The 23,315-nt window shown below is 39.0% G+C and overlaps 2 protein-coding genes and 1 long non-coding RNA gene across 7 annotated transcripts in view; 1 reads left to right on the top strand and 2 right to left on the bottom strand.

Moving 5' to 3' along the window:
- Nucleotides 1–9,445, top strand: part of TTC39A (tetratricopeptide repeat domain 39A) — a 52,352-nt gene extending 42,907 nt beyond the window's left edge. For all 4 annotated transcript variants that reach the window (XM_081010832.1, XM_081010835.1, XM_081010833.1 and 1 more), the window contains 3 exons: nt 2,472–2,586; nt 4,226–4,342; nt 7,134–9,445. In XM_081010832.1, coding sequence (XP_080866958.1) covers nt 2,472–2,586; nt 4,226–4,342; nt 7,134–7,251 — 350 coding nt within the window. In that variant the 3' untranslated portion in view covers nt 7,252–9,445. The remainder of the gene's footprint in view (nt 1–2,471; nt 2,587–4,225; nt 4,343–7,133) is intronic.
- On the bottom strand, nt 4,150–6,881 carry LOC308479872. Its single transcript, XR_013987864.1, has 2 exons — nt 6,836–6,881; nt 4,150–4,718 (listed from the first exon to the last, which is right to left on the bottom strand). It is a non-coding gene; the product is annotated as an uncharacterized lncRNA (long non-coding RNA).
- A 987-nt stretch (nt 9,446–10,432) lies between the features above and the next one.
- RNF11 (ring finger protein 11) overlaps nt 10,433–23,315 on the bottom strand; it is a 28,031-nt gene continuing 15,148 nt past the window's right edge. For both annotated transcript variants that reach the window (XM_081010845.1, XM_081010844.1), the window contains exons 2-3: nt 15,654–15,823; nt 10,433–13,085 (exon numbers count right to left, since the gene is read on the bottom strand). In XM_081010845.1, the coding sequence (XP_080866971.1) occupies nt 12,914–13,085; nt 15,654–15,823 (342 nt within the window). In that variant the 3' untranslated portion in view covers nt 10,433–12,913. The remainder of the gene's footprint in view (nt 13,086–15,653; nt 15,824–23,315) is intronic.

Here is a 23,315-nt window from a genome sequence, read left to right as displayed (position 1 = left end):
GATCCCCAAAACAGGGTTTCCCCGCGAGTAGGGGAGGCGCAAAAGGTGCCAGCCGAATCCCAGGTTCACAAGCTTCTCCCGCTTGTGATTTCAATGGGTCTCCACCTTTGCCGTGGCGGTCAGACCCTGTTTTTCACAGAGCAAGTTCCTCCCGAACGGAGGAGCTCCGCCATTGCCGGAGGCGCCAACCCGGAAGTCCAACTATTTTTAGATTTGGATGTAAGTTTGGGAAGTCGACTTTTCCTGACAATAAATTGACTGCTTTCAGTCAGTCTCTGTGTTGGGAGAAGTTGACTACCCTTTAAGGATGCAGTGGTATAACTGCATGTATGTTGGTCGGTGTGGTAGGGGGCGATATACAAGAAATAAATGACTTTGGCAGTACAGGGACACAGGACTTTTGAACAAGATGCAAGGGGAAATATGTATGTATGTCTCAAGCAAAGCTCTTTTTTGCTTAATTATGTTTGGTTGTATTCAACATAAAACTAAGTAAATAGTTCCATCAGCACAAAAATTTCTATTTGCACAGTGGTGTTGTTGTTGTTTGTTGATGTTTATTAAATTTGTATACCACCCTTCATCCATAGGTCTCAGGGCAGTTCAGAAGATAAAACTGGAATATAAAAGACACAAAATACATAATAAAAATAAGAACAAAAACAAGCCAATAACCCCCCCCTCCCACAACACATTTAAAAGGGTATTGGATGCCAATAAGCCAAAGGTCTAGAACTTCTTCCCACCCCAATCTGTTCTAATCTGCATAGCAGATTTTGGGAGTGTACAGGTTACATGATGGAGGAGGAGAGGGTGGGAAATCCCACTGCACTTGCAGTAATCCTTCCACCCTTTGTTTTATCTTAGAAGGCTTCTGATCAGTAGCATGTTCTTAGCTGCTACATGCTAGTTCTAAATAACACTTGGTTTTATTTTTAATTGACCATTGGTTGCTGACATTCTAATTTGACCAGTCTGGGATTTTTTTAAAGCTCAGATATTTATTTCAGATACACCAGTTAATGAAACCTAGCAATAAGGAATGCCTCTTTACAGCTATTGGTTTCCCCTGCCATTCTCTTTTTGTCTTCACACGATATCAAAGCTTGGATGAAGCAAAGTTGTACTCAGAATAGATCCATCAAAGTCAATGGATAACCTACTCATATCCATTGATTTCCATGGGTCTACTCTGAGTATAGTGCAATGCAGGTGCAACGCAAAAGTTTCTTCCCAGTGCATCAAACTACATTTAGCGAAAAGGAAAGGAAAGAAAAAAAGTGCATTGTCGCCTGGGCCTTTCTGCAGTACAGTATCTTACAAGGAAGTGCTCTCTCTGTAGGAAGTTTTGTACCTTGTGAAGTAGGACTAGATGACCATTGGGTCCCTTCCAACTACGATTCTATGATTCTATAAGTAGCAATTGCTCTCAATGGCAATTGGAGTAAAAGGGCCACAGCAGGGTATCCTGTAAGGCTGCAAACAAGCAAGGCGCAAAGAACTGTATATAGCCAATTATCGGTCAGACATGACAGACTAATGCCCAACTGGATACTGAAACTGGACAGGAAAGGTCACTATCTTCCCAGACTCTATTTTTGGAGACACCTGTCAGCAACACCTCCCTTTTTTGCTTGCATGACTAGACTTTTTTTGCCTCTCCTCTCTTACATCATTTAGCTTTTATGTGGAGTGATTTGGGTCAAGCACACTTCATTTTCTCCTTCACCCAACAACTTTAGGTCCTCTTGTAGGCATTTGTGTGTCACTGCCTTTTATCTACAGATAGCATGGGTTAGCCAGAAGCAACCTCCTTTAATCTCTTGCTAACCAGCAGTCACTTCAGTTCAGTAAAAAAATCCCTCTCTCAAGTTTAAAGCCTATGTTACTTTGGATCCCAGCAACCATTGCCATTTCCCCCATAATTAGTGAAAAGAGGCAGTAGAAAACAAACAAACAAAAAACGTGGTGATTTATGGTGTATGTGTGTCACTGATGTAACTGCATATTCTCATCACACATCTGTTCTGTATTTCTTTTCAGCTTAAACTGTGCTAAACCTCAGTTGTACTATTCAATCCATTAAGCTTTCCTTAAGGATCATTGTGGAGAAATCTCAACAGGCTGATACTTAGATAACATGCAGTGGGATGGTTACTACTTTAATTATGGTCACACTTGATGTATGGCATAGGGCAGCTTTCCCCAATCTAGTGCCCTCCAGATGTTTAGGACTACAACTCCTATTAGCACCAGCCAGCAAAGCTGTTGCAGTTCAAAATGTTTAGAGGGCACCAAGTTGGTGATAGCTGCTGCTGCTGCTGCTTCTCTCTCTCTCTCTCTCTCTCTCTCTGTGTGTGTGTGTGTGTGTGTGTTTGTGGGTGTGTATTGTGATGGAATAGTTTCTTTCTCCCCCTTTTCAAAGTTTACAAAATTGTCTCAGTTCAGCTCCCTGTTGCTTTATTTTTCAGCTACAGATTTGTTTGTTGATGATCAGTGTGTAATCAAGTTACTGAAAGGGTTGTGCTTGAAATACCTTGGCAAGATTTCAGAAGCAGAAGAACACTTCACTTACATTCACTTAAAGTAAGTGTCCTAACTAGAGAAGATGACAGCGCAATAAGAAATACTGAGCCACATCAGCTTATCAAAACCTGTGAGCATTTCTCATTGGAAAGTGATTCTATAGAGATGTTTCAAAGTTTGGCGTAGTTAATGGACAACCATGCAGTTATATAAATTGTTGTACATTTCTGTATCTCACTATGTGCCTAAGTGTTGAACTTGCACCTCTGAATGTTCAGGATATAACAGAGGTCAGGATTATGCCTATGTGTCACAGTGGAACTCAGCACTGACAGTGCTCTTTACAGAGGCAGTCTGTCAGGAGTGGGACAGCAGTAAATCACATGACATCAGTAAAGTTAACTCTGTATTCAAGAAAAGGTCATCTCAGGAGGCGAGGCCTAGTGAGCACAGCAACTCGTCCCATTAAAACGGGGGGTTCCCCAACTGGCACCTCCCACAATTTCTTTGCATGCAGCCAGTCCATGACACAGGCACATCCAACCCACAAAGCAGGTTCCAGTATTCTACAAAAATCCTCAAACATTGAGGAGACCCTCCTCCTGTTCCTCTGCTGATTGACAGAAGAGTATAGGAGAGAGGCTGCCTGCATCTGCCACATGAGTGGGTAAATGTGTATTGGCCACTTTGGCCCTGCCTACCACTGCCATGCAGGCCCCAGAAGGTTGGCCAGGCCTCAGAGGCCTCAGTGCAGCCTCAGGTCAAAAAAGGTTAGTCATCCCCTGCCCAAGTTGAATAGAGACATAACCATCATACCACAAATTTTGCCAGAAACACAAGTTAGCTGTGTCCTGGAGCACAAAAACTATATAACCAGCCCCTGCAATGTAATGTATATTTGTACAAATATGCAGATGCGGATCCATAGTTATATCACACATATATGACTACAGTGGGGGTCACTTGTTTAATTGGCTTCCTTAATCAGCATATCTGCCCTGACATCATGATGTCGTTTCATGCCAGTAATGTATTAACTATGCTGAGAAGTGATGAGGTCAGCACCCAGGAGACTCGGAATCTGTGGCTGATTTAGATATTGATTACAAGCTGAGGCTGAAAATGTAGAAATCCATCTGCACTTCTGGAGCCCCAGTTGTATGACCTGATGCTCTACTCTTCAAAATAGAAAATGAATGTGGAAACAGTTGCATTTCCTGTGCTTCGACCACTCCTTTACTGTCATGAAACTTTACATTGAAACAAGGGTACAGTACATGTATCTGTACACAGAATCGCCCTTACTCTGCAATTCTGTCCCCAAACTGCAAGATAATATCAATCCCAATTACAGATGAACATGGGACACTCCATGTTCTGTTATTATATGGTAAGGAAGCTATAACTGCATTGACTTGTTTCCTGAAAATTAAGTCTCTGGCCAAACCTGTGGTGTAACTCTGAAAGCCCCATGTGCAGGTGCTTGTAGGTATTATGTTCAAGTAAGGATCTTGAGGAGCCTGAGTGATGCCATACAAGAATGGCCATGGGATGTTCTTCGGTGCCAAAAATGTAGATTATTTAACAACCTAGGATACATTCAGACAATGTGAATCATTCGTGTCAGCACCAAGTGACTTTATTATTTGATTGTAGATAAAGCTGTTGTTGTTCATTAATTGCTATTTCTTCTTTAAAGTGAAAAGAAGATAAAGTATGATCATTATTTAATTCCAAATGCACTGCTTGAACTTGCTTTATTATACCTGGACCAAGACAGAAGAGAAGATGCTGTGAAGATCCTGGAGCGAGCAAAGTAAGCTTATAATAAACACTTGATTATTAGAACTAGATAGAGCAGGGGGCTGAAACAGTGGTGGTTATTTAAGTGGAGTGTTGCAGAGTTCCGTCCTGGGCCCCTTGTTATTCAACATCTGTCTAAACAACTTGGACAAAGGAATTGAGGGGATACTCATCAAATTTGCAGATGGCATCAAGCTGGGTGTGGTAGCCAATGCCTTAACAGATTGGCCAATGTTGCCTTAACAGATTGGAGAACTGGGCCAAAACTTAACACAATGAATTTCAATAGGGACAAATTTAAGGTTCTACACTTAGATAGGAATATGGCATGAGTTTTGTATGCTTGTGTAATACTTTTCTTGAATATTCCTTTCTTCCAAACGTTTTCTCTGTGGAAAAAGAGAAATATTAATGTTGTCATTTATCCTGAACTTGTTTTCTAAATTACTTAAGAATCTATTTTCTTCCCTCTTTAGCCAGTAGGGGGAGAATAAGTGACTAACATGGAGCAGGGGAGAGCCTATGGGCTTGGGGAAGAGAATGTGATCATGCTGACTCTTTTTAACAAGGCTTGCTAAAAAATGTGGGGGTGGGGGAACCAAGACTTGCTTTAGCTGACCTAAATCTACATACTAGCACAACCCAGGTTCTGAGACAGAAGAGAAGCCAATAAAAGCAGCTGTAAACAAACACACACCCTAATTCTGTCTTCATAGGTTAAAAATAACAGGTGCAATTCCGGTACTTTTTTCAACACTGATTGTGGGTTAAAAAAATACAGGCTGCATTTTGGAGACTACTAATTTTGCTATCAAAAAATGGATTATAAGATAAATAATGTAAAACTGAAAACCTGGATTCTTTTCTAGTTGTACCCAATGGTGCCTTAAGAGTTAGCAGGAAGTACCTGATTTTTCTCTGCTTCCCACCATACCCCATAGTGTTCTGGAGCATCCACTTCAACCCTCTAAAGCATCTTTGAAGGGAGGGCAGGGGCTACCAGTGAAAACTAGTTATTTCATATTGCACAAACAAAAGTGCTCTCTACTAGTAAAAAGTCAGAATTGGATACCCTTCTTTAAACACCTTTTTAACACTTCTTTAAACACCTTTATACCAAGTTTTTATGTTAAGTTTCTAAATATGTTCACTTTCTCACTTTAAAAACTGCCATATCTATAGGACTTGATCATATCAAGGCCAACCTGTCTAGAAAAATAAACATCAAGCTTTATCAGATTATTAATTAATTAATTGAATGAACTTAATGTAGAGTTGAAAATAAAATTCTAGGGCCCAATATGTTAAATATTTTGTGTCTTGCTGCATTCATCACTGAAGCTACCTTCTTAGCTCCTTGCAGTGATATCTAGGAAGACGTATGAGATGCTTTTGTTGTGTGAGATCCCTGCCCATTTCTCCATTTCTTGGCTGCTGTAAGCTGGGAAACTTGTAATGTGATGACACTGCATCCCATTATAATTACTCCTAAATGAGATTGTAAGGTGTGCACTTCCTCTGGGGATGCTACTTTCAGCAGTGATGCTGTGGCCTACACAATATGAATCCTGACAGAGCCAAAATGAGGTATTGGCTAGTGTGCTGAACTTGGGTTACAAGGTTCTATAGTCTAACTGCAGCATTTAGATAAAATTCTCAGGTTAACTCTTGGGTCCCTGTTGAGGCCCCTTGCCATTCCAAGTTTTCTTTTAAGTTTGTTTAAGATTTAAGTTTGTTTATTTTTACCTTGGGCAGCAACTGGGCTAGCTGAAAAGACAAACTGTCCTGTCTTCCTCTAATGTCTCTGGGTCCATAGTACAAAAGCATTTTTAATAGGAAAGGAAGAGTAGCAGGGGTGGGCACAGCTAGTGGCCAGTCAGCTTTGAGGGTGGAAGTGTTTTGCATGTTCGTTGGGGTGCTCTCTCTGAGCATCATCAGTTTGTTCTTGTGAAATGGACATTTTGTGATGCCCATGACATCTGTTTTCCAAATGTTCTCCTGGGCCCAAAAAAAGTTTGGGATCCCTGACCTCACTCATTAGACTGTTGCAAGGATGAAGTGGATAATCCCTGTGTATCCACTGAGTGCTTTGAAGCTGTCTCTGTGACAGAGTGTACGCTTTGCATGAGGATTCAGTCCAAAGCATCTCTAGTTTAAAGGGGAACTTGGATTGCAAGGCTGTGAAAGATCTCTGCCTGGGATCCTGGTGAGCCTCAGTCAATCAAGACAGATAATATTGCACTAGACCAATAGCTTGCATTTTGTATAAGGTGCTTCATACATTGATTGGGTTTATGTTTTTTGATAATACTTTACAGTATTGCTTAAATATCTTATTTTTGTATTTATGTACTCTCTGGGTTTATTTTGTATTGAGGGGGAAGATAGTTTAGATTTCTTTTCTCACTTTATACTCACCATAAAAGAGCAACATAGAGTTGCCTTCGTGTGTGTTTGTGGATTCTGAACTTTAGATTTATTCATTTTTTGCATAATGGACACTTACCAGTAATAGAGACTTGCTGTTTTGTTTTCTGGGCTGGGGGGCAAGGTAAGCATGTATGAGTAAGCATGAGTAAGCATACATTTTCCAGGGAAATGTTAAGACTTGGAACTACAAAGAGATGCATTGTCCTGTTCTCTGTGTCTCTATTTCAGAGGAAGCAGTGAAGACATTTGTGAATTAAGTTTGGTTTTTCTACCTTCGTTTTGTAAAAATTGTTCTTTTAAATATTGCAATACAATGATGATGGGGAGGTGCAATATTTAAGTGCCTATCACAATATATCTCTGTTTTGTTTTAGGCAAAATTATAAGAATTATTCCATGGAAACAAGAACACACTTCAGAATTCAAGCTGCTTTGCACCAAGCCAAATTGTCTCCAGAAAATGGTGTTTTGGAAGCGGAGGTTTCATGTTAACTTTTAAAAAAGAAATCTTGTTTGGTATGCAAACTGCCACAAGAGGACATTACAGGCAATAGTTTTAAGGTGGTCTTTGTCAAGTTTAGCACAAAATGTATTTAAAAATACTGAGGGGATAACAAACCAGTATTTCATTCCACAACTGTTTATAATATATACAAATGTGACTTACTTTCTTTATAAGTTTTTTAAATAAGATTTTCATGTTCATTAATTTGGCAATGAATATTTAAATGGATGAAATCATGAATTCTATAGAGTTGCTGACAAATACCTAGCTCACACTTGGTTATGAATATAATGTTTATTTTCTACATAGACTGAATTTTTAAAACTACTTTTTAAATGAGGTAATAATTTTCCTGATAGAAGGAACAACCAAATAATAACCTTTGATTCAGGTTTAATATTATAATGTACTGTTCTTTAATCTCGCTTTCATTTTTCTCTCTTCTAATGTATTCTATTTTGATAACACTCAAGATGCCAAGAAATTACCAATGCAGCCAAAATCCAATTGCAACGTGCTGTTGCTTACCAGTTTGAAAGAGTTATCAATGTTGAAATAGCCAAAGAACCAAAGTAAATAAACCCGAATCTCTCTCTTTCTGATGCAAAAGTCACATTTAGACTGCATTAAGAAAACTGGAGTTTTTCAAGAAGTTTAGTGTTGGTTTACTCTTTTTGTTAAGCAGCACACGGTTATTTGATTTCCCCCCTAAAGTGGCATATGATTTGGAACAGGGATTGCCAGCATGGTGCCCTCCAGCTCTTGGGACTCCAGCTCCCATCAGTCTTAGCCACATAGCCAATGGCCAGGGATGATGATGCAACATCAAGGTGCCAAGTTGGCTACTCCTGTTTTAATATTCTACTAGAGGCATTGTGAACATTCATAAGCCATTTTAGAGTACAGATTTTTTTGAACTGGAGCATGTCCAGTTTGGATTAGCAATATCATTTGGGAGAGTGTTAATCATGCAGTCCTTCCTCTTTAACTAGCTGCTGGAAGTTTTTTTTTGTGTGTGGGGGGAGGTCTGCTAGAAATTTAGAGAGCACCAATGACCTCTTTGGCAGATGGCTGGATTCACTCTCCCCTTCTTACCAAACAATTGATTGGCTACATCAGTGGCTACTATTTAAATAGGACTGCACATATTGATCAGCCCCTCTGTGGTACTACAGAATGCCCATAGGTTCTGGAAGTCACCAATTTCTTGGAGCAGGGTTAGAAGCTACATTGCAGAAACAATGTACCCACTATAGATTTAAGGTGGCAGGAAGTTTGACACATTCTGTTGTACAGTAGGGGGATGATTTGTTACTGCATTTCTGTTACTTGCAGGACTTTCTTATGGAGTGTGTCAAATAGATTTGTGTCATTTCAAATTTCACCTTTCTTTAGTTTCAGTAGAGAACTGAAAACATAGATTTCACATGTGGCTGATTTCTCTCAATGCAAAACTAATATATACCAGAGTACCTTTTCGCTGAGTAGGCATTATTAATCTTTTCTCAATACAGTATACTAAAGACTCTTTATATTGGATGCAGAATATGTGTACAGTGCAACTATAAAAAGCACAAAATCAAGCTAGCTGTTCTTCGTATTTTTGTTGTATGTATCATGTCTTCCCTTATACTCTCCCTCCCCTTCTTTTCAAAATACCCTTCTTGCTGAATAGACTTCCAGCAGCATTCAGGAAAACCTAATTGTTGCATTGGAGACTGTTTGAAATCAATGGAAATGACAGCTTGGACATCTACAGATTTATAAGTAAATCCTAATGAGTTCAGTGGAATTTACCATTAATTTTGGATGTTTAAGATGGTAACAGTATAGTTCCATAATTCCATTGTTTTTAATAGAACTTATAGGCAAGTAACTTTTGAAAGTTATGCCTATTCAGGAAACTAAACTAAACTTGAATGTTCTGTTGAAATTGATGAAGGTTGTGCAGGAGTATTGCTTTATAACTTCTAATAGTATTAAACACATATTTAATACATACTTAAGCGTAAGGTTAGAGGCGATGTTGCTTAAGCTACAATCTGAAAAACAATAAGCTTTTGTAGAATAATTTGGGAAATTTTGTAGATTCACCTAATTGTCATAGATTTTTGTGCATTTCATCCCTTGTTCATATCCTCTTAACACCCAACAATAAAGAAAGCTTAATGGTCTGTTGAATTGCTAATGTCCCATTAGATTTTTTTTTATTTTACAGTAGGTACGACATATTAAATAGCGCACCCAATGTTCTATTACAGGTCTTTATGCAATATTTTTGTCAAATTTCAGTGGTCTTCCTTTGTTACCAAGAGCATTCAAACAACCTCAAATTCCCCTTTGCAATGTGGTTGATATTTACTTCTACCTATTTAAACTTGTTGCGTTCCCCCTGAAAGATCCAATTCACAATTTGGCGGTTCTCATGGAGGAACAGGCAAGTTCTTTTAAATATATGGTACTCTGTTTTGCATTAACTGTTGGTGTTTTAATGGTCATAATGTTTTCATTTTTTTCCATTTGGAAAAAAAATGAAAAAAATGTTATAATGCCTTTATTTTGTAGTGTTGTTTTAATGATATTTTGCCATGAAACATGGCATATAAAGAAATAATTTACTTTCCATGTAATGTACAACTCATATTTACAATAGAGTTTGTTTTAGCCAGAGGATCATACGATAGAGTTTTAGAACAAAAGTTAAACTTAAATCTATCCAGTGCTGCTTTTCTATTAAAAAAAAATGTTTAGGGGGTACTCTCATTTTCCTATTTATATTGAAATACTGCCCCTCAGTGAGGCCAAACTTAGGAGTATGCATACCTCTCGTCTCCCCCAGAAAAAAGGCACTGAATATGTTATGAAACTATGAGGGTTTAAAATCAATTTATATAAAATTGGTTTGGTATTTGAGTAAAAGGCCACAAGGCAACACAAATATAAGCACAACTCTTTACTCTTAAGGGCACTTAATTCTGTATTTAGCATGTTCTTTTGAAAGTCTCTTACAATCTTAACCCTTTAATATTTTAATAAATAGCTTAATAAAAAGTAGAAGGTTTGTGAAATTAAGTTGGGAAAACCAGTTACAACTCACTTTCTCATAACATTCCCTGCCTCTGTCTTTTGAAAAAAATCTTGGGAACAAACAACAATGAACAAGAAAAAGGTGTTTAAAAAGTGTTCATTTGTCGATTTAACAATCCAAGGTAAAAGAAGAAAAGTCTGGCTATAATACTTGACAAGATAGACATCAACATATATGGAAAACAACAGGTGGAATGATAAGAAAGGTAGTATGATTTACTACTGAAAATATTGCACAACTTCATATTTTTCTTTCTCAGATTTACTTCCTGTAATTAAGAATAGCTGAATTAAAGGAGGGGAACTGGAAAAGGTTTGCAATACAAATGCAAATCAACCCAAGACTGTATACTGCTAGTTACTTTCTTCCAACAGTGCACCATTTATACTTTAACAACTATCCCAATCCAGCAGTCTTTTGCAGGTATGTCGATTCTGATGCACACACTGAAGTCCTCCCAGCCTTTGTTCTTTTCACTTACAAGGGCAATTTGGAGTATGCCCGAGTCTGCCTTGTCCAACAAAACAAATAGGAAAGGCTGCTTGCATAGGTGCTGTGTATACACCACTACACACCATGGGATATGGAAGGCATTTGAATGGAAATAGTCTACAGTGTCTTATACAGCATCTTCCACAGGTTAGTGGATACTTTTGCAATCTGCCAACTAATCCTGTAGAAATTATTTTACATGTAAATGCTCTATTCTATAGCATTGAGGGAGGAATTCCACATTGTGCTCTTCTGATCTTACCATCAGCCCAAGCATTTCAGCTTGCCAGATGGAAGAAGCCTCCCTCTCCTCCCCTTGCATGCTGTTCTGGGGGGTCTCCTGACACACATCCAGAGCCAATTTCAGGAAGCATGGGGTGAGGAGAGGGGCGAAAGCCCTGTTGCATAAGTCCTTGTGTACAGCTTCCACTGATGGAATTTGTTAGGTGAATGCTTACAGTCTGCAGTGCTTATACTGTAGACATAGTCTTCAGTGCAGTAGTTGTTTACATACAGTTTCTTCGAATCATGTAGCCAAAACAATCAGAACAGTCCTTGATACGTTGCCTGCATCTCATGCTAAACTAAGACGTTTCAACATATTGGCTTTAAGTCAAAAGTATAAAGGTCACATTAAAGAATGTTTTAAGAGAACAAAACTCCACATCCTAAGTGGATTTTTTTTTTTACAACTACCCTCTCTGCAAGACTGCACCTATCAAGCACATCACCTTTCTTTTTAGTTTCATAAATGTAAATACTTGGAACAGCCCTTACCAGCTGTAGGATCACTAACTTGATCAGTTTTATGTAATTATTTGCCAAATATGAATTTTGCATATAAAACATAAAATATAGAATATTTTAATATCTGCCGACAGACTGCTATGCCAACCAAAAGAATACCAAAGGTACACTTAATACACAGAGACCGAGACACAGTATGGTCTTGAGAATCTAAGAAGTACAAAAACAAGAGATGCAGTATTTTTTTTATATGATCCAAGATGAAACTTTTTAAAAATAATGCATCCCCAACAAATTGTGTTTTTGAGATGCAGGGTAATCTTTATCTTGTCTTCATCATGCTCCATTTTAACTTAATAAATGTAAGATCAATTTTAGTATTTGAATTCTGCACTCTGTTTAGAAAGAAAATGATGAAAGGAAACACTAGAAAGGCAAATACTGGTTTGTGTTGGTTTTCTTTTAATATTGTCACATCAAAATGTCTCATATAGAAAAAAGTGCATCTCAAGTTTGCTTACAAGCTAGGAGATCTTCTCAAAGTCCACATAATCCTAACTGCAAACAAAATATAGCACTTTTATAACATGTTATAAATAAACTGGTTTTCAAGCATAGAGCCAGCCCCAAAATAAGAATACACTATTTTAGAAGACCTAAGGCAAAATGGATTCCATTTCCAATGAATAAAAAAACTGTGCAAACAAGCTTGAAACTATTTTTGTGCCAGTGTTATAAAATGTAGCTTTTTTTGTAAATAGAGCATTGACCCAAATACCAGGAACTTGTGAAGCAATCTGAACAAAAAATGCAGTTTTCTTTAGGACAAAGGATACTCCAGCATCCCTTTCTCCTTTTTAGCGCTCTCTCTCTCTCTCTCTCTCTCACACACACACACACTCACCCCCCCCCCATAGTATTCTTGTCATTCATCTCAAAGAAGCTTGAACAGGAAACTTCCTGGTGGGCTGCATCCACACAATTTAATTTTTAGCATATTTTATTATTCACACAGTTCTTCTGTATGGGTGTGCTAACAGGCTTTCTTAAGGAGCAACTATTTGTAAGCACTGGATCAAGGCTTTACATAAAAATAACTTCCTATTTTTTCTATAGTCTATAAATGTGTTTCTTCTTCCCTCCTTCCCTCCCTCCCTCCCTCCCTCTGTCTGCTATTCAGGATATTTTCTTTATTCTTAAGAAATGAGATTTTATTGTGCATGATTTTGTTTCCTAATCCCTGGTTCTTTGGGCAGATGGCAAAGGATCAAACCCCTTTAAAGTGGATGGTTTCCTTGACAGGTCAGAAGAGAAGCTCTGGCTCAGTTAGTCTCGTAGGACGACAACAGTGCTGCATCAACTGGCTCCATGCAGGAAGGACACGTGAAAGATCTCATCAACCAGTCATCTATACAGTCCAGGTGGTAAATATGCATGCATGGCAGGAATCTGATAGGGTCCCCGTAAACAAAGTCCATCATACAGATCACACATCTAGAAAGGAAAAAAGGAAACAAGATGGAGAGAATCTGAACTCAGCTGAAATATTAACCTGTCCACCTCTCACCAAAACATAAGGGGAAATTGCTTGTTGCTGAAGCACCCGTCCGCTAAAACAAATAGATTAGCCAAAACTTATTAACATTTAAAATTTAGAGATGTAGAACTTTCCTAAATAATTTTGAATATTCTTTGGTTTTACTATTATTGATTCCTATGTTTGCTTATAGAACCATACCTTTTGCAGGGGTTTCATATCCACAAGTTGCTAAGTAATAGAATAAGTGAACGGAAACTGCACTTGCTTATATCTGATGCAGCACCTAAAATTAATCTATAGTTTTAATATAAAACTACTTTGTTTCTCTTTTTCACTTCTACATTTTATCTCACAGGGAACATGCATGTGTTATGCCTAATGTTGGAGATAGGTTCAAGACCTTTTTCAAAAAATAGCACTAACAGTCATGGACATTTTCTTTCCCAGCAACCACTGATGTAACCTGAAATCAGTTAGCAGAGGCTAATCCAAATAAGTCAGCAGAACTCTAAGGCTGTTATAATTGCAAATTTCATGGCAATATTATCATGCCAACTTTTTTCTTACTCCTTTTTCTGCTTAACATTCAGCATCATGAAATGCTATACAGAACTCAGAAACTTGACCACTATTTTGTGGTCTTTTGGTTGGCCCTAAGGAAGGTCTTTCCCTCCTGTAGATTTGGGGCCATGTCAAACACTTGTTGTTCCACTAACAGAGCAGACTTCTGCTTGTCTAACAGAACTTTCCCTTGCAGCCTCCACACACCCTCCATCTGTTCCAGAAAGTGGGAGGAAGCTCAGGAGATTGGGGGGCGGGGGGCGGGAAGAAGCTCCATTACATGAGGGCAACTCTGCACAGGCAATGCTAGATACAACTCTTGATATTTTTCCCCCTGGTGGTCCAAAGTTTATTGTAACTCTTTTGTAGCTTACTCTGGAATCATTTTCGATGGTAATACCTTAAAGTTGCAAGCTGCTTTGAGCCATGAAGGAAAGCAAAATATAACTCAAATTCAGTCTAAAAATACCCACAGCATGAGGTTTTTTTTCTTATAAGTGTGTTTGCCTTGTAGTGCCATTACAGAAAGAGCATATCCAATTACTAGGAGCACTGAGCTGTACAGGTGTGAAGGAGACATGTGGAGGGAAACTGCTTGCTGCCTTATGAAGTTTCTTGGTAGCAGAGGGAGGTCTTCCTGGAAACAAACTTACTACTATATTCACTTGATATGACCTTCCCTATAGGCCCACCTTCAAAGATCCGCAGGCAATGTTGGAACTTAATTAGGAGTATCTTTTTGCAACCAGAAAGGGCAACCCAGTTTCTTAATTAATCCATTGTGAATTAGACAAAAATGATGTCATGACTTCTGTGTGGAGGACTGGCTCACAGTATCCACTAGGTTGTCCATCCTCTTCAGTCATTACTCAGCTGTGACAGCTATGTGCCACCCACCACCCCACTTTGCCAGGAGCCCCTCAGAAATCAGCATGACAAACCCAACTGGATTAGGGTTACTGGTTTTGGATCCAGATTTTACATAAGAGAGCTGGGGGACCATCTAATAGTGTGAGATGGGGCACAGAAGGCTTCGGTTGCACATTGCTCCAAATTTCCGAGTAGTGTTCAAGAGCAAATATTGCCAGCCTTATTTCACAGTGGGCAAAATGAAGGAATTGGGTTTAAAAAAATTACTGAAGTCTTGTGCAAGATCTCTGTGGTTAGGCAAGGAAGAAATAAGAGTGATTGTATATGCAGTCTGAGGCAATACTGCAAGTGTTCCTCCTCATCAGGTTACAGCACTGATGAAAACAGCTACACTCAAATTTTCTGGGTGGCTAGCTTGTGTGCAGGTTTGGGATAAACAGAAATAGGGGTCCGGAATTACAGGTCACCTATTGAAACAGCATTTTATATTTAAGAAATCACTCATCCAAAAAATGCACTAACAAGCTTCTACGCCATTAGTGGCTGCAGATGTATAATACTTACATGATTTTCTATGGTGGTGAAAATCCAGTTTATAAAGTGAGGGGAGTATGGGCTGGGATTGTTTTGACATTAATGTCACGTGGAATGCATGAAAAAATTAGCATGCATGAGCAGCACTAATTCCACAATAAATTACTGTCTGGAAGCAGCCTATGTCAAAAAGGTTCTGAAGAAGACTGAGAATATGGGTGTTCTCAGTAGTGGCACAACCTTCCCCTGGTAGCATGAACAACTACATCTTTGTGGTTCCTTATCACTGCAAGATAATTCTTATTCAGCAAAGCCTGTGGTGGATTTGCTTAACTTTATCTGATCTATGAGATTTTTCTTATATGAGATTTTTCTTCTATCGTATTTTGTGGATTTTTCTGATGTTTTCACATATTGCATTATCTAATTTCTTATTTGCAACAATTATTCTGATGAGAAGCAACTTACACATTGATGAAAACTGATAAGTAATTGCTTTTAGTGCAGCTATTTCATGTATTTACATAAGTGATGTTAGCACAAAAAATGGCACTTACTCTCTGATCTTTTTCTCAGAACCATCTCTTCCTGGATCATAGACTCCTTTCGGCAGGTGCTGTATAAGGCCTATTCGTTGCGCTATCCTAATTTGTTCCTCTTCTGTAAGCTGGGTTGCTAGGCGGGTCTGGCTGGGAGTTGGATGGTAAACTGGAACTGGAACCTGTTCCTAAAATTAAAAGAAAGAAAATGAAAACAAATGCATTTGCTTTGTCAGTTTTAAATTAATGATAGAAATGGACTTCACAGTATATGGAAATTTAAACCTCTTTCTTTCTGGGAGGAAATGTGTGTAACACTTCATTCTCCTTTTTAGTCTTATAAGCCATAAAATGGGGCAAACTGCAGTGCCATCATTGCTGGGAAGCTGGCATGGATCTATTTTAGAATGTTCTCTGTACAGACAATTTGACTTTTGTTTCCATTAGTTGCCTATGGATTAGTTAAAACAAATGCATAAGTATGACATGAGAATTGGAAAATTATGCTTGCAGGCTGGCTAATTGATGAACGTATGGCCTGCCAATACAGAGAAAATTATATATTTTAACTATTACTTGACACCAATCTCATCATCTGCTTAAAGCAAACAGTAACTTGGTGTTATAAGTTAGCTTCATAGAAATGAAATGTAACAGACCACTCAAACATCTGCAATACTGAAGGTTTTTGAATACCCTTGTGCCCAGACAATACAACTAGTTCTATTTAAATGGAAAAAACACCACACACACACACACACACATTTTAAAAGTTTAAGTGAAAGTCTCTATAAAATATCCAGGCACATTTATGGTAGCAATATCTCAAATACATGCTCCTTTTTGTGTGATGTTAGTGCAGCTAAATCACCTGTAAGTTTCCTGGGCTAAGGTGTGCCATCTCAACAATCACAGGTACAGGGTCATTTGCACAACCACATCAATGTAGTTTCAGTGTTGAGACACCAACTGTGTTGCCACAAAGCAACAGAAGAGCTGCACGTGGGCAAGGATAAAATGCACCTCTGTGCAATTATGATTTTTAGCTGACTCACTGTGGGCTGCATTTTTGGTTTTCTTCCATCCATATCCAGTATGTATGCACACTGTGAATAATCACATAATCTATCTGAACACACTGCATTAGCACACATATAACACTCAGCATCTTCTATACCGAACAGCCAACTCCTCAGAACAGTTCCTGTAAAAGGCTTGCCTTTGATTCACCCCTCTTCCCACATTTATGCTGTATGTAAATGGCAGGTTACCATGCAGTGATTTTTTAAAGACCAATTACTAATGGAAGGGATTCCTAGTTTCACTTAATCCCCGATGCCCCCCCAAAGCTATGAACAAATGGATACATGAGAGCTGCCAGATGGACATCTGTTAATCTTCAGCAGAAGGCGCTTACGGACTATAAAATGGAGACTTCCCCATTCCACTTTTCTTTGTGCCCTTCATTTATCATCCAGAAGCAAGCCCTTGTTTATCCTTGGACAATGAGTGTATGTTATTTCACAGGGGTGTAACTATTGAGTATCTTCCATCCCTTTTTGCAAATAAGAAACCAAATAAAAGAACAGCAATATTCAATAATAAAGGTCAAACTGGATGCAATGGGAGCAGGTCTGTGCATTTTGCAGCATGTCAGCCACATTTGCATGTCACACTAAGCCAAACCATGGCTTGGTGCAAACATGCTGGCTTGTGAGGAATAGATTTTGCTCCTCCCTGGTCTTTTTAGGTGATACATGGGTGGCAGCCAAGCCAAGGTTTGGCTCAGCGTGTTGTACAGACCCACAACTGTGATAAGAGCTCTCCTCCTTAACCATGTTTTTGGGGTTACAAGTTGTGGTTAAGGGGAGACCTTATCTACAATCCTGGATGCAATGGCATTAAATGGCAAATGTGGATTCTATGTAAGAAGTTACATGGGGGGGAGCAAGTATAAAGTAACACATAAGGTAAAAAAAACAAAACCACTTCACAATTATGCTAATTGGCAACTGACTAGGAAAGAGATATTGGGCTTAGGGGAACTAGATCAATGAAAATGCTAACCCAGTGTGCAGCAGCTATGAAAATTAGAATCCCATGAAAGAAAGGGATTGAAAATAAAATTGCCTATATCATAATACTACCATTATACAAATACTATGTTCAAGTTCTGCTTGCCATACCTAAAAAAAGGATGTCATTGACCTGAAAAAAGTGCTAAATTGAGAACCAAAATGTTTTGGGGGCTAGAGAGGAAAGGTTATGTCAAACATGTTGCTTAAATTTAGTGGGGAAAGTGAGTAAAGGGTGCGGGAAGAGAAATGATAGAGGTATATGCAATTATGTGTGGTATGGGGGAAAGTTGATAAAGAGCAAACATCATAGCATGCATAGTTAACGTTAGGTTTTCAAGTGTTAAGAAAGAAGTTAAATTATGAAAAATAATAAAGACTCTTCAAGTGCTAGTTCAGCCACCCACAGCCAGGTGCTCGCCTGGATTTTTGGACTACAATTCCCATCAGCCCCAGCCAGCATAACCAATGATATTATAATACTTTGAAAAGAGGTCAGTGGTAGCTGGGAAACTACTAATCCTTGGATAAAGATAATCTGAAGATTACTTTATTCAGTTTAATAAATTGATACAATGCTCAACATGATTTATATAAAAAAATCAGAAAATATTCTAATTGCTGTTCAAGTGTGTTGTCTGACCAACCGATATTGTGCTGTGCCACAAATACTAGTTAAAAATAGGTATACTGATTGTCAGACTGTTACAAATCATAGCACTGACTTTGGTGTGCTCAAAATTTGTTGGCTCAAGGAGACCATTCTAGGCTGGATTGTGGCCCATTGAGTTGCTTCAGATATTTAGAACTAGAGCTTCTAGACCACAACAGAGAAGAGAATTCTGTTTTTTACTCCTGTAAGACAAATATGAGCTTGAACCCTTGTATGCAGATGCAGTAACTAAAATTGAAAGAACGTATATGCTATCAAAACACAAAAGCATAGTCAAGAAGACAGAAAGAGCCTAATCTTGACACCTGGAAACAAACTAGAAGGGAGTTTGCCCTGAAACATACCATTCTTGGGGTCTGTTGTGGAGGCTAGGTATGTAGCAGAGCAAGGCAGGATAGGGATATAGCAAAAAAACAAACAAACAAAAACTGTATAGTGAACTTTATAAAAATTGAAGAGTAGTCATTTTTCTTACCCCACCATTAAAAACATCTATCATGATTACAAAAACATTTTCCTGGGCATATTGATGTACAATATTATACCAAAGAAAACCCAAATACCAATTTTGATTTTTAAAAGGATATATTGTTTTACCTTCTTTTGTTTACCCAAACCTAGTTCCTTAGGGTGGCTGCTGTCTACTATAAATAAAAGATTGTAATTTGAGAGTTTTTTTCTACAATTTTCATAACTGTGAGCATAACCCTAACCACCTAATGTTGATGGTTGAATAGAGGCCTGGGGAGGCCCAGACCACTGCTGGCTTTTGAGGCCCCTAGCCACAATAAATGCAGCCACAAAAAAAGATTGTTTATAACATGATCTTTAAAGAATGGCAAACCACAGCAATAAACAAGCAGATGAAGTGTGAGGGAACAGGACAATCTGGCACTTAAAAACAATAAAGGTGGTACCTAGCAAACGTGCTTAGAAAGTTCCAAGGAAAGGGCCCCCTTTGGCTGCCACCTGACTGACCTCAGGGGGCTGGGGTCCACAAGAGGGCCCTCAGACTGAGTTCGCCTATAAATCAGATATACCAGCTTCACAGATTACTTTGAGGGCTCTGCTTTGAACTCTAATCTTACTGCAATTTCCAGTAAATTACCATTTATAACATACAATATTATATGTGACTAAAGTTATTTTATTAAATAGCTTTCATCCTGCACCTTCAATCATAACAGTCCTAAAAGCAGTTTGCAATCCTCTAAAAATCCATAAACCAATAAAACATAAATTGGAATGCAATAAACAGCATTCTGCTACAGCATTGGCTAAAAAAGCAACAAAACTCAGAAAAAAGACATCAACCTACATTAGCTGCTGTGTCCAAACAGCATTACCTTCTTTACCTTCTGTCCCATATTTATTTATAAAATATTATATACCACTATATATAAAAAAGGGACATGGGTGGCGCTGTGGGTTAAACCACAGAGCCTAGGACTTGCCGATCAGAAGGTCGGCGGTTTGAATCCCCGCGACAGGGTGAGCGCCCGTTGCTCGGTCCCTGCTCTTGCCCACCTAGCAGTTCGAAAGCACGTCAAAGTGCAAGTAGATAAATAGGTACCGCTCCAGCGGGAAGGTAAACGGCATTTCCGTGTGCTGCTCTGGTTCGCCAGAAGCGGCTTAGTCATGCTGGCCACATGACCCAGAAGCTGTACGCTGGCTCCCTCAGCCATTAAGCGAGATGAGCGTCGCAACCCTAGAGTCGGTCACGACTGGACCTAATGGTCAGCGGTTCCTTTACCTTTACCTTATATATAAAAAATATCTAAGGGGTTTCTGCTAAGTGATAGAGGGAACCAAGTAATGCAGGTGCCACTACTGAAAATACCTGACCATGCATAACTTCCCTACCCCACAAAGCAACGGGCTGTGCAAGAGGACATCTGTTGATCTCAAATGTGTGGCTGGATTCACACAGGGTCCTGCACTAAACCCCCAAGCCACAAATAAATTTCTATGTAGATAGTTATCTGTCTCTGTGTTATTTACATAATTGTGATTCTTTCCATGTCTCGAGACGGTATACTTTTTTCTCTTCCTAGAAACTAAACTCATAGCTAATATTTAAAAGGTAAAAATAATAAAATCTATTTTGTTTGTATTGCTGAATGCTGAATGCATTTGTTGTTGTTTAGTCGTGTCTGACTCTTCGTGACCCCATGGACCAGAGCATGCCAGGCACTCCTGCCTTCCACAGCTTGGTCAAACTCATGTTTGTAGCTTCAAGAACACTGTCCAACCATCTCGTCCTCTGTCGTCCCCTTCTCCTTGTGCCCTCCATCTTTCCCAACATACAACTACAATAAACTTCATTAAATATCTGCATTTTAAAAAATATAAACTACCCCAAGACAATTAATCCATCCAATGAAAATTCTGGAAACTGGCAAAAAAGAACTAAGTGAAGAGCAAGAAATAATAATTATTTTAATGAAGCCTAAAGCTCCTTGTTACAAGCAACTGATTTCTGCACTTCAATTATTGCACAGCATGCTCCCTCATTCCAGGATAATGTCTTAGGGTACAGTTCAGCCTGATGAGTTTAGTGGCTCATCAGTGCTGCTCTTCACTTGGTTCCTGTCCCTACCAGGTGTGATAAATTTCATTTTATCTGGCAAAAGTCCCATATTCAGCCACATTGGAAAAGAACATGCAGCAGTATAGTTAAGATCCAAATCTCCAAGGTGCTTCACATGGACAACCCCAGCTTGTACCTCTTTAATGAGGTACAAGCTTTTGTGAGAATAAAAAATTCAGGAAACAGAGTGCAAACAGCGATAAGATTCACAGGATGTGGTGTGGAGTATCAGAAGCAGTTGCATAAACAGAAGTGCTGGTCTGAATGCATCCTTAGAAAGTTGTTTTGAAGTGGAAGGAGGGAAGGGTCTACATAAAATTCATTGTTATCAGGAGCTACTCCTGAAAATCCAGTAAGTCACGATTTACACACTAGAAAAAAATGTTAATTTTAAGCACTGCAAATTGAGAAAGTGCTGTGTTTGCCGAGGACAGCAGAAAGGTTGCACAGCCTGGTCTGGAAGTCAAAAGCATTTGTCTTGAGAAAGCTGCAAAAATAACTCATTTCCAAGGGGCAATGAACAATACTACAACAATGGATGTGGCCCCCGCTTAATCCCTGCTTCCTTCCAAATCCCAGCAGCCTTTCTATGGAAGTCTGTTCATGCTTCCACCTGCCTTGCATATTAACTGTAGATTTATAGAGATTGTTTCTTGGACTGAAGAAACCATTCCTGTTAACAGCAGCCTTGCCTGGGCAATACAAAATATTGTGCAAAGCAGCCAAATTAAACACTGCCTGGCACGACTGGCTTTACCACGAAGCCAATGGGATAGGGTGGCATCATTTTACCCTGTAGACAGGAGAAAGTATTTCCTTCCTTAATAGTTTATTTACTACTGCTGTTTGCTTGCTCCTCTCCTCCACCCCACCCCCCAGCTCTTCCATCAGCCAGTGCTTGTGTCACTTCAGGCAGGAGAGAACAAGCCAAATCAAACAGCCGAAGTAGCACATGAATCAGGCCACAGGCTGTTTCTCCATATTTGTGACATGGTAACTATGAGAAATGGAACCAGTAACTCATTCCACATTGGAAGCTACTTAAGTGAAGAGTGAGGGTTATGCTGACATTGTTAAAATTGGCTAAACTGTGTAGAAAGTTGCCTCACATAAACAGCTTCCTAAGTAGAATGGCACCCAGACTATTCCAGTGTTTTGATAGATGCTACCACGCTGCAGAAGTATGCATGCAACAAGAAGCAGGAACGGAACCACTGCAGTTACCTTGTATGCAATATATCAGGGGGGCGTTACTTCCTTGACTGTTTAGATTTAATCATCAGCTTTCACTTTTACAGAACTATATCTGAAACCTCAAATACAACTCTCTTACTAAGCATAAAAGCTACCTTCCAAGTATCATAACATGGGACAAGAGTGGCCAACCTATGAACACTCAGGTGTTGTTGGGCTATAATTCCCATCATTGCTGATCAGTGGTTGGGCTAATGGGAGTTGAAGTCTAACAACATCTGGAGGATCACAGAGTTAGCCAACCTTGATTCAGGGACTGTAGAACAAATTGGCTTGGAAAAACCCAATAACTGTGCTTTGATGGTGTCAAAAGCTGCTGTGAGGTCAAGGAGAATTAACATTGCTACATTTCCCTGTCTCTCTCAATAGATGTCCATCATACAGGGTGATCAAAGCAGTTCCTGTGCCAAAACCGGACCTAAGCCCATTTGAAATGGATCTAGAAAGTTGATTTCTAGAAAGCCTGGATTTGATCCATAATTTCACCCCCTACTTAACAGTATGCATTTTTTAAAAACTGGCTTGATGATCAGACTACTTTCAGAACAGAAAAGTACATTATTTCAACATTTCTGCAAAGTTGCTCTACAACCAACAATTTATCAGCTTCTTTGGATGATACTGGGGATGCACAAACAGAATCAATATATACAAACCACACAAATTTAAAGTAAAGAATCAATGAAATGGACAAATCCCTCCCTTACATCCCTTCAGAACAGAGTTGGCAGGAATTCCTTGCTTTTGGAGATTGCAGTCAGGGAAATAGCATATAATATCTATGTACAGTATGACCCCACAACAGTTGATAGTTTAGAAATGTTGCCATTTGTGTTTCCTACAAATTCACTTTAATGTGAAAATTGTTTCTCTTTGAGGAGCATATATACGATCCCTAGGATTTTTACAGACTGAGCATCTCCATGCTGTTTGGCCATATGTCTCATACTCATTTAACCTTAATCAACAGATGGGCATTTCTGGCAGATTAATGCCTATCTGCATAAATAGGGAACCATGTGTGAGGGATCACATTTGGAGAGAGGCCATAGCTTAAATGATAGAGCACATACCTTGGAAGCAGAAGC

Source organism: Podarcis pityusensis (genome assembly GCF_964106645.2).
Source record: "Podarcis pityusensis genome assembly, chromosome: 6".
In the NCBI taxonomy this organism is placed as follows: domain Eukaryota; kingdom Metazoa; phylum Chordata; class Lepidosauria; order Squamata; family Lacertidae; genus Podarcis; species Podarcis pityusensis.
The sequence above is the reverse complement of the archived record's forward strand: the minus strand, read 5'-3'. Positions and strand labels throughout refer to the sequence as shown.